This window comes from Anopheles moucheti, chromosome X (genome assembly GCF_943734755.1).
Source record: "Anopheles moucheti chromosome X, idAnoMoucSN_F20_07, whole genome shotgun sequence".
Taxonomy (NCBI): domain Eukaryota; kingdom Metazoa; phylum Arthropoda; class Insecta; order Diptera; family Culicidae; genus Anopheles; species Anopheles moucheti.
The window spans coordinates 9,490,207-9,505,761 of NC_069142.1; the positions used below are offsets into that span (position 1 = coordinate 9,490,207).

Genomic DNA, 15,555 nt, shown 5'->3' on the forward strand with positions numbered 1-15,555 from the left:
TTCATTTGGACAAGGCCTTCAAACTGGTACTTCCGATACCGTTGCCGATAATAGGATTAACGGTGTCCACGTTACATAAAACATGGCTCTGATGTATTTACCAATGCATCGAGCCCAGGACATTACGTTTAAATATTTCCGTCCAATGCCACCACAGTATTCCATTACGTAGATTGTCTTTCAAATTGGTTAGCAAACAACGATTAAGATCGACCTAGCTTTATTGCCAGACGAGATCCCCACCTCAAAGCATGCATGACACATGCCGGTTGAGAGTGCCGTAGAAGGCAAGAGTCTTTCCTCACTGTCAAAACACCTTTCCTTTAATGAATCTCTTTAAATTTATTGTTAAAAATGCTTCTCTTTTGTGAACTTTAGAATTGAAAGCCGTGCTTGGAGGTTATCGTTTGACAGAGCACGCGGTAAAAATATAACGCCTCTGTCTACTATAGAGCAATTAAAAGTAACGACATCATCATCAAGTTATGCGATCTTGGAGTATAATGGGGCAATCAAGTGTCTATGTTTATATTGGCTATACTTGGTTGCAACCAGGTCCAAAAGATGCTTCAGGACTCTTGTTTAGATTTGATTTGGAGTGATCTAGTAGAACGTCTTGGAATACTCAAGTAAAACGACTTCAATATTGGCTACTCTTGATTGCAACCAGATCGGAAAGATGCTTCAAAACTCTTATTTAGATTTGATTTGGAGTGATCTAGTAGAATGTATGGGAATTCTCCAATAAAACAAATCTCGACGAACAATTAGACGTAACAAATTTCTTGATGAATGTGAGGAGTTCTTGATGAATGTGAGGAGTTCTAAGGCACTGAGTAGATCTTCCTACCAAGAGATGATTTAGATGTCAACTCACAATAATAAAACTTATTGGGAATACATCTCTATCGCCTAGAATCAAGTTTCACTTATTCGCTGCAGTAATCCATCAACAAAGCATGTCAACAAAAACATAATATTCTCCTTGATGCTCCTCTCCGCCGAGAAAGGAATAAGTAGTGTGAGCACAGGTAGGTCAATGCAAACGCGATTTTCATTGCCGTTGTTTTCCCGCTCCAGGGATAACGAGGCAAACTCGCTCATTCCCGCTCGCAGCAAAAACACGATGATACAAAAACTCCCATATTCCACACAATGTGCATTGATTGCGGGAGTTTTTTTTCCTTTGGATTTGTTTTGGAGAGAGCGCACGCACTAGAGACGGAGAGAGAGAGAGTGAGAGTAACCGGTTCACCTTATTGTGGAAAATCTGGAGCGTATTTTCCGTTATTGTACTAGTGTGCAACCGGGAGGGAATGTTGGGCCTAGTTGAGCTATAGGGGGACAGCGTTTTTTGACAGCGACTAGAACAAAGTCCAAACCCCGAGCCGTCGGTTGTTGACTGTTGTAAAGGGGGGGGACAGGGTTGTGTGTTTTTTATTTTGCATGCGGAGCAATTTTCCGTGCGCGAGGGGAGCGAAGATCGATGTAGTGCTGCTGCAGGACATTGCTGGGGGTTTTTTCGTTTTCTTTAGTTGCTGCACAGTGGTGTTACCCATCAAGTGGTGATAAACGCAGTAAACGCCACATCCATCAAGGATGTAAAACGTGTGCACCGGACGCGGAAAATCCACTTCACGCAACGGTTTATTTCGTCCATCAACCAAAAACCCCATCAAGCATCGGTGTCCGATTGGGGACAAGGGTGAAAAACCGAGTAGACTCGGCCAGTTCCCAGGCCCTCTCCAATATAAGGCCGGAGCGGCAAGGTTGTGGGCAAAAACCATATGCTCTTTATACGGCTCCGAGAAGCGCAGAAACGTAAAATGTAAATTTATTACCATTAGGAACAAACATAAAACAGATAGCTTACAGTTCCACTGCATCGTGTAGGGGTACGTGCCTGATGTGTGCCTGTGTGTAATTGTGTTTGTTTTCACCCACAATAATATTGTCTATAAAGGGTCGAGCTCGTAAATCGCTCTTCGGCGGGGGCAGCGCCAAATGCATTTCCCGGTTCGAGTTCAAAGCGAGTAACGTGTCTTCGGTGCGGTCGGAAGACATTCATTCCTCGAGCCATAAATTCCAGCGCGCAATTCCACAACCCCCGCGCTCGGTAAAGCGTATATGAGTGAGTGCTAATAAAATCTGTTCGCGGCAATTCGTGGACTGCAAGTGATGGCAAAGAAGCAAAACGCAAAAGAAAAAACAAACGTGGAAAATAATTAGCTTCCTTTCATCGTGGCTATAAAATTTGTGCGGTATGCTTAACCCAATTCCGAGTGCTTTGATACTGCAGGAGAGGGTGCATGTCCCTAATGACGTTGCTTTCACGCTCAGCTCACTGACCTACGGCATATTGAAGGACGTGCGTGTTGGTGGTCCTTTCTAAATGTTCATTGTGCGTGGGTTCTTAATCAATGTAATCCATTTAAAGAACGGTTATCAAGTCAACGTTATCTATCAATTTTCTTCTATTACAAGAGAGTACGAGAGAGAGAGAGCGAAAAAGGGAGATAACAACATACACTTCAAAGATAACACACTTATCTCGCAGCAAAGGACAAAATCTAGGGCAAACGTAAGGATGAAATAATAAAAAAAAATCCCACGCAAACAAACAACAATGCCTTCTACCAGCATCCACGCCATTATGTGTGTGTGTGCGTATGGTAAACCTCGAGCTAATTTTCCATTTTTATTTCCATCAGCGAACAAGCGCTGTTCGATGGTTCGGGAAAAATCAATAACTATTTCCACGCGCGCCGTACGTAATTAGCCGCACGGAGACGCGAAACAAGTTCTTGCGTCGGTAAGAAGGGGATAGACGAGTAAGTAAATGATGCTTACTGTTGTGATGTAATGATCGCTTGCTTTGTGAATTGAATTTTCACTGCTTTGCTTAAAAGTTATTTTAAAGCAAAGAGGGGTAGTGCAGCGCTCTCATAATATAGACAAATATTGAATACTGTACTGTTGTTGCAAATTTTTCCAAACTGGAAACTGATGAAAAATGCCTCTCGAAGCACCTTCATAAGAGGTTGTAAAATATCTCTCGTAGCGTTGGGAATACACGCGATGGAAAATAGTACAGCGTTGCTGTGTGTAGAGCGGGGGCACGGGTACACAGTTTAATGTGTTTACATTTACTGTCACGTATGGAAATCTTAGACCCATGTGGCGGGAATTCATTTGTTCAGCGGTACGGCCAGCTCGAAACGTTTTTACACACACACAGCCCACACACGCGCACGTATCTTCCCAAACACACCGGATGCAGTGGAAATAAGCAACATTGCGCTTTGCCCGTTAAAAGACCTACAAGAAAAAACAAAACAATTAGATTTGTTGGAACGTATTTTCTACCGCAGCCCGATGCGATAGACGGGAAAAGCTAATACTCACCACCATGAGCTACACGGCGGAAGAGAAAATTAAGCTCGCGGGCGAAGACTCGAAGGATCGGCTGTACGAGGCGAAGCAGAACCAGAAGGCGATACGCATCCTTACGGTAGCGGCGTACGTGCTGTGCGTATCGCTTGTCGCCATCATGCTGTCGCTGTACTATATCTTCTTCTGGGATCCGAGCACAAATCCGATGCAGCAGAAAACGCAAACGATCGGTTGGTGACGCGTTTTGTGGGGGGCCTTGTGGGGCGCGACACATTGATTCGGTGAATGAAGCGAATTAACCAAATTTTTGTTTGGCCTCTTTCTATCCCATTCTTTACGCGCAGATACCCTTATCATACCGGATCACTTGGCAATACGGTTGGCGAATCGTAGCGAGGTGCCAGCGAGCCGCTTTTTCCACACCTTCTACCAGCATCTGGTGCAGGATCGGGTCGTAAAGATTAGGAAGGAGGTGCACATCACGGAGTCGACCAACCTGACCAGGCTGATTGAGCTGTACCATCAGCAGCAGCAACAGATAAGGCAACGGCGTCCGGAAAAGTCGCTCCGAAAGCACGGAACAGTCGGTCAGCTGGCTTACCAGGTGCAATCGGAGCAGCAGGGTTCGGTTAGTGACGGTCCCCGGCTGAACACGGACGAGGACGACGGTAGTGATGATTATGAGCAGAGCGGCAACTACGAGCTGTACTCCAACCACACCACCATCCAGCTCGATGCGGACGAAACGGAGCAACAGTGAGGTGAAGGAAGCGTACGCTTCACCGTAAAATTCAACCAACCAAAAACAAAAACACAAACAAATGAGCAACCTGCACGGCTTTGTGCACACGGAAAGTATACAGGATTAGAAAACCCCCCTTATAAACACACACACACACCACTCCACACCATATACAGGAATTGCGCACACGTTTACGATACGATTTTAATGCACCACCACCACGAATTGCCCAACACCGTTAGAATGGCACCGCAGGAAGGAATTAACCATGGAAAGCGAGCAGTTGATTGAATATTGACGAGCAGAAAGAGGGGTTAGGATCCCCTTAGTAACCTTGGGCACCGATTTTCACGCGGCTTCCCAACGAATTAGAGCTGAGAGTGTCGCTATTACGAGATCACAATAACATTGCAACAACGCCGCCAGAACCGTATCTGGGGTTTCCGGTAGGAAATAAAACGGAGAACATGGTAGGGGAGTTAGTAACTTTGTGGCCTAAACGATTAACGTGTGTACTCTAACCAAATATAATACGGTAATCTCCCGCCTCCTTGACGTAACTATTTCTTCTATTTGTTAAGTGCTACATTGTGACGAAAACAGCATGTTTTCGCTGTTACAATAATGTCGAGCTCATGTAACAAAGTTGGGGAACCATTTCTATACCTAATTACAACTGAACTAAAGAGTTACAGGTAGTCTTTCATAATTGGTTTCATCTTGCAAACGTTCCAGACAGGGGGAGTTACGGAACGCCGTGAAGGACGAGTTTGTGTTCAGTATCAATTAATATCCTAGGTCCGTTTTTAACAGCAAGTGTTTTAAATTATAATATCTGATAATGATTCGTTACTTCCTAACACTCTTGATCTGGGACTTATTATTATTACTTCAGGATATTTACATCTCCGAATATTTAGGAAATTAACTGGAAAAGATCTCAGTAATGGTTCCTATCTTTGCCACTTTGAACTCGAACGCGCTTGTTAAGTAATTTCTGAACAACACAATTTTATCACCATCCGGTGCAGTTACGAGGCATACTAGGCACCACAAAAAAGAAGGTGCATCTTCTTTACAGGGTGATGAGTTTGTTTACTTTTGAAAACAAAAAAAAAACGAAACTCTTGCAATAACATGAAATATTCAAACGAAGATGCACCCACACCGGTTAGCTCCACTACAGAAGGTTTTTTTTTTTATCACGAAGATATTTTAAACGTATTAACGATAGTACCTTTTACGGTAGCGAGCAGCAGCAGAACCAGTGTATAGAAGGATCACGATGCCATTTTGCTAGCTTTGGTTGTAGTGAATGGAGACGGTGGGGCGGTGTTTGATTGATGCGGGTTCCGGTTTTGCTCCGCGACGGCACAACACACGGCTGGCTTGTATTTCTATATAGTTTATATACAAAATACACAAATCGTATCTCTGGTCAACCAAACCCCAGCAGCTATAGTCCAACCGAACTAGTAACCCTGGTTCAAAACCGTATTTAATATTTGCTAAAACAAAATAAAATATAGAGTTTGTTTCATTGATTTTTCTTCGTTCGAAACCTCCGTGCATTCACCCCACAAGGTGTGCAAACTACTGGGCCGCGTATTGCTTCTTTCTCCCGGTGTGGCTTTCACTTTCGCGTTTGCACGCACTAATCCTCCTCGTCGTCCAGTTCGTCTGCTAGTGTGCCACTGTCGTCGATCAGCTTCTTGAGACACTCCTTCATCGACATCCGATCGAGATTGCACACCTCGCTGAAGCTTGCCTTCGTTAGCTTGCTCGCCACCCTGCGCATCCTTTCCTCCTTTATGAGCTTACGCGCGTCCTTCAACCGGCCGTTTCCTGTACTCGGCTGCGGATGGGCAGCAGAATGTTTGATACGTTCCGCTGACTTTAGCGTCAAATCGTCCGCTTCATCCTCTGCATCGTCATTTGCTGCGCTCGGTTGATTGCTGTTGTCCGAGCGGTCGGTTACGTCCTTTCCATTAATAGGCCGAAGCTTCGGTAGCGGTAAAAGGCCAGATCGTTTGGTATTCGTCCGATATGCTGCGTTTTTAAAGAGGCTTCGTTTCCTTCTTTCCGGACGCTTTTCTTCGTCCACCGGTTCAACAATATCATCCTTAGCTTCATCATCGTCTGGCACTGTATGCTCTTCGTCGATAGTTTTAACATGCTCCTCTTCTACCTCCTCTTCCTCTTCGTCCGCTTCCTCCTCCTCATTCTCTTCTTCCTCATCCTGTGCGGAACGAGGCACGGTAGATTCGTCGTTCAATGTACCATCTAAGCCACCTTCCAACACCGACGACCACCGCAACCGATCGCTCGCGAGATCGTACCGGCGGCGCATAATAAAGATGCATGGTTTGGTTTTAATTTTCACCGGCAGCACCGACCGGTACTGCAGCCCGATGCTGCTAAAACACTCGACAAACTCGACGATTTCGTGCGTCTGCGACAGGATGCGCATCTTGTCGGAATATTTGTCCTGTGCCTCCGTTAGCAGATAGTCAAACCGGTGCAACATTTCGTCGTCCGGTCGCAGGTTCTCCAGCTTGCTGTAACTGTACGAACGAGCATTAATTTAAAGACAGATTGGGATTGTTAAAATAAAAACACGGCAACGTACGTCCAGTCGGGATTAATTTGAGCGAACTTCGAAACGCCACTTTGGGCGGAGAGGTTGTCGATGTGGACGGATACGTTCATTTCTCCGGCTGCTAGGCGATGGAATCTAAAAGTGAACGAGAAGCATTAATGAAGAATACTACAAAACGAGCAGCACAATGCCAGAAAATCCTTTACCTAGAGATGGCTACACCGCCGGGATAGTTAGTACCGGCCACTAGTAGCAGAAACATCGTAAGCAGTGTGTTCCCGAACAGATGTCCGATGCATACAAACGAGAGGAACTTGTTCCACAGACTTTTCTGTCGATTAAGCCACCTAGAATAGGTAACGGGGAAGAGCAATTGGTTAATGCTTTATATTGGTTGATACGTTGTATGGCAAGGTGAGTAGATCTTACAGTCGATTGCACGCACACGCGGCAGCCACATTAAACAGTGGAAACACGTAGATGATAAACCTAAGCTCCTTGTGCGGCAGGCAGGAGAACAGAAGCACAAACACAACTGCAGGCACCACCAGCGACCGGATGCGTGTCTCCAGGTACAAACCCAACGGTACAAACACGATCGAAAGACCCATCGCACGGGGCAGCGCAGAATACACGTACCACAGGAAGGGCGATGTGCCCCATTCGGAGCTCTTGTTTTGGATGGTGTTAAACCAAAACACTTCTGCTTCAGGCCACAGTAACCGACGCCAGAAGAAACTGTCGACAGTGATGGTAAGCGCGATTAGAAACACACCGGCCGGTATAGCAGTCCGCAGGAACACTGGCAATGAGATCCGCTTGTAGTAGATGTCGTACAGCAGGTACAGCCCGAGCAGCATCGCTAGTTCGGCGCGAAAAATTATGATCGCAGCACCGGAACAGCAGATGAAGCGTTTAACGCACCGGTTTAGCCAAAAGTCGATTGCAAGCAGTACGAGCGGCAGGGCCATTATGTTAGGTAGGGGCCGGCTCATGTAGAACATAAAATGGAACTGGGTGGCGGTGATCAGCATGAACCAAACACCGACCGTAACGCCAAACTTGTGCAGAATCGTCACCTTTAACCGGTTCCAAGCAAACACGACCGTGGCGGCGAGAGTGAATCGAACTGTAATTAAGATAACAGACAGAAAAATGGTTGTAGAATTAGAAGAAACAATAGATAAACATTATAAGGAAAAATACCTGCATACTGCATCCAAAACTTGTTGATCTCGAACATTTCGAGTAGCGTTGCGATTGGCGTTACCAGGAACGTGATGAACAACGGTGCCAAAAAGGTGCGTGGCACCACGCCCGGAAACTCATGATGGTCGTACTGCAATTGGAACACCGTTGCTTTCAGCCATTAGATGTCAGCGCCGACAACATTTTCCCTGCATAACCCCATGTACTCACCTCGGTAAGATTCGTCCGGTGGTAGAGTAGATCGTGGATTGCCTGCAGGTTGAAGCTTTCCTCAACCTTCGTGAACGGTGTGTACACGCAATGGGCGGCCGCAATCAGAAACACCAGCAACGACATCGTCCCCACGGTGTTGCTGCTACCGAGGCACGGACATAGAACGGCGCGGGTACGATGATTGGAATCGATCGATTGCTGATCTGTCCGCCCAGGATACGATCCTTTTAGGTAACGGAAACGGTTTTTTTGTTCCTCTCCCGTTGCGTTTTCACCTGTTAGATACTGTATGTATTTGTATTGATCGGCTGCTATTGCAGATGCTCCCGTACGGTGACAAGCGTTCAAATGTGTCGTAGCGAAGCTATTTTTACTAGCAGAACACGTCTAAAATAAACTGCGACAGGCGCATCAACGCATGGGGCTTGACCGCCTTTGGCCGTACGGTCGCAGCCAGATGACGAATGGATGGAAAAAGGGAAAAACATAACTCACATTATTTAGCCAAAACACGTCATGGCTATGAATCCTTTTCGGTGCGATACTGCTGTTGATTTTGTGACGAACGTTGTGTCTTTGATTTCAGCAGCAAACTTGTTGCATTACACCGATTGCATAAAAAGAAGTTGATTGGTTGATGTGGTACGCGATACGCGGGGGAAATAGATTTTCCGTCTGGTTTCCGTCGTTTGCGCTGGAAGTATAAAAGAAAACGCATCCCCAAACGCAACCCAATTAAACGCGTGCAACGGTTGGTGCTGTAAAAAAAATATTCACTCCCTAATCGGTGGAAATAACGGTACACAACGCACACCTTACCCTTTTAGAAGTGGAAACCTGGCGGGATGTGCGTGCAAAAACGGGAAAAACTGTTCTAACTGAGCTCAAAATAAACACCACACAACAAAATACCGGACCGGTTGATTTTCCTCGCCGGACCAGATGTCAAACAGGATACGTCAGCGCCAGCAGCTGATGGCATCGACAAAGATGACGTTTCGCCTCGCTTTGTTTATGTTGATATCGACGCACAGTGGTTACGACGATTTACATCGATTTTTATTTGTAATGAAAATTATAAGTTTTTGTACTAATTCTATGTTTTTTTGGAGTTTATAATGTAGATATGTTTTTAAAGTTACGCTTATTTTGTTGCAAAATTAACATGCAAATTGCTTGAAATTGTACTTTGTGCTTGAATGCAGGGGTAGCACACAACTTGGTTGATGACTGAGTTTATAGCATCTCTCAATAGTTTGCTATAACAAAATGTTCGCTTATGGTAATTATTCAAATGGAATTGAACATACTGAGAGTGGCCAAATTATTGTTTTAATCCTTTTATCCTCTGTTACGTTACAAACATCTCGTCAGTGAAAAACAGTTTTATATCCATACAGAACACCTAGATCAGCTCCAGTGTTTTCTCTCTCTACCGGGAACCGGGAATCCAACATTCCAGCCTGGTACACTCATCTGCTTCGTCCGCAACCAAAACTAGTCGATTTACACAGTTCGGCACGTAGATAATAACTCATGTCCACGATGTTCGCGCCGACCCCGACAAACAACGGGAAAGGAATGTAATTTTAAAAGCGACTGCATTTGTGTCTGAATGCACCAGTGACACGGAGGACCTCCCCCCGGGTGGCGAAATGAATTATTACCAGCAAGCGCAGCTTAGATTCGCATCCGTTGGCGGAGGTCGTGCACTGCCGCACAGTCGCCTCCCGGAAACGGCACCTCCCTACCTTCCTCCCTCCAAAACCACTACCTGCCTCATCTGCTACGGGGTTCCTTTTTGACCTGGCCACTCAATCACACGCCGGATAAAGAAAAAGCGCATCGTACAGCGGTAATTGAAAAATTCAAATTTTCTAATACTTCCGGGCGAGCGGCGCGCGTGTGTGTGCGAGTTGACACCGGAAATGGGTGGAAAAAAGCGTAATAAAAAAAAAACACAGCGATACGCATTGGGAGGGATGAGGAATTCCAGCGCGAGGATTGACTTGTGCCTGCGGAATTGTAATTTCCTGTCCCACACTGGTCGGGTGTCGATCGAGACGCAATGGCGGCACCACGCACCTGCCACGTGGGTTAGCATTTGAGTGGCGGGAAATGAAACAATCTTCAATCGAAGATGCTTTTTATTCGCTCTTTCTTTCTCTTTCTCTCTTTCTCCCTTGCCTGGAGCTAACGATATTCCAACTTTTGTCAAGGTTATCTTAAAGTTTGACAAATTTATTCTCTTCCACATGGATGGTTGGAAAACCAAATGGAACGAACGGACGTTCCACAGGGCAGATTTGTTTCCGAAAGCAAGAAAACACAAGCTACTCCAACCCCCACCCGGAAAAAAAGTCATCTTCTTTTTAAACTTTCCGTCCCAGACATCCTTAGCAATAACCGAAGCACAATCACATCGTTCGGTGTGTGTCCTTTACCGTGGTGGATCGACCGTTTGGAAAGTAATGGAGCGGGAGAGGGAACGGGAAAGGAGGTAGTATAATAAAATTTTCCACCCCAGTTTTTTCCAGCAGGGGGTGGTGGGGGTTACGATGAAGGAAGCGAAAATGTCACCCTCGTTGTAACTCATTTTTTATCAGCAACCACATCCCAGACTGCTTACGATACCGGATTTTCCCATTTCCTTCCCTGGCAGGAGGATGCGTGTGTGTGTGCGTGCGTGTGCGTGTGTGTGCGTGGCTATAAAACCGTTTCTTACCATTTTCCACATCACATTTCTTACTGTCTCTTGCTGTCATCGTCGACTATTCCTGTTGGAGTCTTTCATCGCACCAAAGGGGAAAGGTAAGGATATTTCATTTCCCAATCCTCCACACACAAGAAGAATTCTCTTCCTTTTCCTCCCCAACCATTCGCCACTTATACTAAGTATGAGGTAATACATCTTAACACACACACACACACAAACACACATGCGGGAGCGTAGATGGCAGTCAAGCGTAATGATCACTGGAGAGGACATAATCTCTTTCAGCTGCGCTACAAAACGCTTTCGCTTTTCGTTTTTCCCGAGCGTTTCGAGCCGTACGGGTAGCCCTTTAAGAAACCGGTGTTAAATTATGGCTAAAAAGGGGCGAACGAGGATGAGGAAGGGCAAGGTGAAGCAATGCATCCTTTCATGCCTGCAAATTGACACGTGCGTGCGTGCGTGTACTACCACCGAACGGGCACATCCCACCACCCCCTGGTACATATATATATGTGTGTGTGTGTGCACTTCGACATTTTCTTTAACTTTTTTTTTGCTGTAGCGAGCCACACTGCGAAATTGCTTTTGATTTCGTTTGTTCCCCACCCCCTCCCGAAGCGGAGGACCTTCCACTTCCTTCCCTCCCTTTTTTTATCACCCTTTTTTACCGCTCGTTAGTAGCTTCGCATCTCCCACCAATCCGGGGCAACACGAAAAAAAGGACAACCATCGTCCTTGCAAAGCAGGAAAGAAGTAAACTTTCAGTGAATTTTTTTTCCGGGCACAAAATCGTTTTCAACTTTTGTTTTTTTTTTGTTTTCGGTTTCGCCTCAAAGCTGATGCAATAACCTTTCCGTATGTGCAGGTTGGGTGTTGTGGTAGATGGAATGAAAACGGATTGTTTAGGAAAGAAAAATAAGCTCCATATATATCCGCAACAACTGCGCCCGGTCGTTGGTGGCCGTGAGAGAAGCGTTGTGCTCTGTTCTTATTTGTACTTCCGGTTATGGTTATGATGGAAGTTCGCATCCTTGCACAGTAGTGATGGGAATTTTGGAAACCAGGACTCACGAGCTGATAGAGGCTGGAATTTGATTCGACAACAAGAAGATTTCGGGGTCGACTCCGACTCCAACGCTTCAAAATTGAATTTGAATCCGAGGTTAACTTCGCCATAGGTTAACTGAATAAACTCCAAGAATTGAATTCCAACTCTGACGCTGGAAACTCCGATTTGACTCCAAGAAAATAGGGGAGTCGACTCCGTCTCCAACACTGGAAACTCTGATTTGACTCCAAGTATTACAGATCTTCCAGATATATGAATGCCCACTGCAATTTTAATCAGCAATTAAACTCTTCTTGGACTCGAGTCCGAGTTGAAAATAAAACATTTTACCCATCACTACTATCACATCTCAGCCTAAAAAGATAGTAAAAACCCCACCGTAAAGTAAGGCGCCATTCCGCACTCATGCAGTGTGCTAATAGGATAAAAAAGGGGTTACATGAAGTTCATAATATTTAAGCTGCACAACACCTTTCGCAGTACACTTTGTTTTTCAGCTAGAGTTAAGAGGCTCTTAACAAGCGGTCTGGCGAAATTTTACCATAAAATACTGTTCGGTATAGTGAATTGCATACTTTATGGCGATTTTGACAAAAGATGCGCCGCAAGGTATGCAATCCGTACAGCAAAATGCCTCTAATTGCAGGAAAACAATGTTCGCGTTCTCTTTTTTCGTGTTAGTAAAGCTTACATTTCTTGAAAAAACGTGCACAAAACACCTTCGCTATGTGTTGTACCCTTTACGCGGCTCTTTTCTTGCTGCTGCAACACCTTCCCGTACACTAAGCGCTTCAAACGCTTTCCAGTCAGGGCGTTCGGAGGGTTATTTTCTTCTCAACCGCGTACAGTTCGTCACTAATAATATCCTTGTTTTATACTCAAGTTTGTTTTTGTTTTTTTCCCCCGCTCTTCACAGGCATCTCGGGTCACCCACAAAAAAAACCCGAGCCGTGGTAGTGGTGGGATGCAATTTTCATGCTAAATTATGTAGGGAAGCGTAAAATGCTTCACTCTTCAAAACACGCAAAAAACCAACCGTAACCACGTTTGAAACGAAACGTAGCGAAGTTTAGGCCCGACTGGACGTCTCCTAGGTGGTTGTAAAAAAAATATACAGGCAGTCCCCGAGATACACTATTATAGCGGACCGCTATAACTCCGGCAAAATCCGCGTAATTCGAATCCTGGTGCAATTTCGACTTCAAAGTCATCCTTCTCAGCACTTCATTTATTCAGCAAAACAGTCACTAAAATAATTCAAAAATAAATGCTTTATATGACAAAAAAAAATGTTATTTCCACCAAATTTTCATCTTTCTGTTGAGAATTTGTGCTATAAACTTGCAACCTGCGCGATCCGCGTATCTCAGGAACTTCCTGTACGTATGTATAGGCTGTTGGGGAAGGAGGAGAAGGAGTGGGTGCGAAACTGGGGACAGCAGCCGTTCGGTACAAAGGTACAGACACTTTATGCTTTGCTAGGTACACACTTCATTTACACACGATATCATTTGGAAGGCAGCAGCATTTCGGGACCACAAAATGGAAGGGTTGTTAATGTGCGTGTGCGTGTGTGTGTGGCTCTTCCTTCTTCTTTTTCTTCTGCTTGTTTTTAGCACTCTGTTGTTGTTGTTACATCAAATTTTCCTTTGATGCGTTCGCCTGTAAAGATCTTGCCAAAGGTGCGCAGCACCGGCTTGGCCCAAGCGTTATTGGGTGGTCTCACCTAATCTTCTACCACCTCCGCCAGCGGCCCACCCACCCACCACTAGGGCAAAAAGTGTGTTTCCAATTTGGCCGGCCATTTGCAAAAACCGAAGTGTAGCCACGGCCACTACGCTGCAACCTATTCGCGAGTGGATGAAATGATTTGATTATAATGCACCCATGACGGGCTCGACACACACGGGTGTCGCACGCGAATTAATTATCTCCTTCGCCGGCTAAAGGGGAGGGTGGGGGTAGGCGACTCCTTGGGGATATTTTATACTTTATTTCACTGCCCAGCACACGGGTGGATTGATAAGTTACAGTCGTGGCCGCGTGTTTGGACAATCCGTTACAGTGTTTTGTGCGTTTCCGCTCAATTTCAGTGGATGAGCACTTGATGGGGTGTGTACACACACACACATCCCATTGAAATGAGGGGAAGAGGGGGTGGTGGTTTTGAGGAAAACCAGCGTACAGCGAATGGGGGAAATCGAAACCATCGCGAGCGCTCGAACGGTGGCACTAATGGGGCATATTATATTTATCTTTTGCAACAAGTTGACAGCGTACCATCAACTGTCATCAGGATCGTTGTGTACCGCCGCCATCCACGCCGCTCAGTTGCCCAGAGCTCCCTTCATTGCCTAGCTGTTCGTGTGGCCAAACTACCTGAAGCTGGTACGAGCCGTGGGACAACCAAGCAGCAGTGCGGGAGATCGGGCGTGCATATGATCTATGAGGTGGACTATCTGGACAAGCGGAGGTATACACCGCGGTCCGTTGTGCCGGCCTGATGGTCTTGCCGTTGAGGTCGAGACAAGATTAAAATAACCGTAATGGCACGCAAATGCAAAAACATTCGGCAGCGTGGCCCGAGAAGGAGGAGGAACACGCGCAGGAAGTATCTTTAAAAAGCACCTCTTTGCTGTTGGGAACCTCCACAAAACCATTGCAATGCAGCGACTAATTCCTAAAGCTACACTCACCTTCCTTAACATCTTCCATTCTTTCCAACCCTGGGCTACTGTTTTTTGTCCCCTCACCAATTTGCTCGTTGCAAATCTTTCGTTCTTCGAAAGCTACACTCGAGGAAACATTGCAGGGTTCGTCACCCAAAACTCCATTGTTTTCGAGAGGTATTTATGAGGAATAATATTAGTCCAAAGTTAATAACCTCTTTAACCGCAGATTAGTAAGCCGCAGAACCGAAGATGATTAACCAACTTCATCTTCTAATTAGTTGTCCATGTTATCACTCTATCTTCATTTGAGCCTATCATGCCTCCTCTGTCCATGTGGTCGACCTAAAAGGACTTGATGGGCTGACTTGATATGCCTATCGGAGCCTGGCGAGTCTCCGCAGTATGACAGTGCGTTCGTCGTACATGTCGTACTGGCTTCTTCATTATTCTTCCACAACCATCATGAGCATATTCCAATAGAACAACACTGTGAGGGTTTCATCAGTTTTGTACAAAGTCTATGTCTCAGAGGGCTCAGGCTGTAGAAAGAACGGTTCACAACCAGCACTCTTGTATTTTAACCTTAGCTGCTGACATTAGACCCAAGATAGGTGACATTTTGGACAACTTCAAAGATGTGATCATCTCAGGTGGGCCTTGACAGTTTTCCATACACCTTCACCTGGGCATGTGCCGTTGGTCTTTGTAATTCGTACTCTTCTAGTACAATTGGCTGGGATTCCTGAAGAGCTCTTAGCGTCACTGTCACAGCGTTACCCTGCCTATGCTAGCGAATGCGTCCTTGAAGTCAATGAAGAGATGGAAGAAGTGGAGTTGCTGCTCCCACCATCTACTCCAAGATTTCCTGAATAGTGAAGATCTGATGAGAGGTTGATTGTCCGTTTCGGAACCCTCTTTGATAGTTTACCAATTAACAACTAC

General features: G+C 45.6%; 2 protein-coding genes across 3 annotated transcripts; one reads left to right on the forward strand and one right to left on the reverse strand.

Moving 5' to 3' along the window:
* Positions 1–1,459: 1,459 nt before the first annotated feature.
* LOC128306685 (uncharacterized) lies at positions 1,460–5,309 on the forward strand. 2 transcript variants are annotated; one of them, XM_053044271.1, is made up of 3 exons: positions 1,460–1,828; positions 3,372–3,623; positions 3,738–5,309. In XM_053044271.1, the coding sequence occupies exons 2-3, from the start codon at positions 3,410–3,412 to the stop codon at positions 4,151–4,153; spliced, it is 630 nt and encodes a 209-aa protein (XP_052900231.1). In that variant the 5' UTR covers positions 1,460–1,828; positions 3,372–3,409; the 3' UTR covers positions 4,154–5,309. The 2 variants fall into 2 exon arrangements, with proteins under 2 accessions (XP_052900231.1, XP_052900230.1); XM_053044270.1 differs by lacking the exon at positions 1,460–1,828 and adding an exon at positions 2,036–2,131.
* A 110-nt stretch (positions 5,310–5,419) lies between these two features.
* On the reverse strand, positions 5,420–9,106 carry LOC128306684 (probable Dol-P-Man:Man(7)GlcNAc(2)-PP-Dol alpha-1,6-mannosyltransferase). The gene is made up of 8 exons (XM_053044269.1): positions 8,976–9,106; positions 8,652–8,850; positions 8,154–8,441; positions 7,941–8,073; positions 7,164–7,863; positions 6,941–7,081; positions 6,765–6,869; positions 5,420–6,699 (listed from the first exon to the last, which is right to left on the reverse strand). The coding sequence occupies exons 3-8, from the start codon at positions 8,277–8,279 to the stop codon at positions 5,790–5,792; spliced, it is 2,115 nt and encodes a 704-aa protein (XP_052900229.1). The 5' UTR covers positions 8,280–8,441; positions 8,652–8,850; positions 8,976–9,106; the 3' UTR covers positions 5,420–5,789.
* Positions 9,107–15,555: the final 6,449 nt, after the last annotated feature.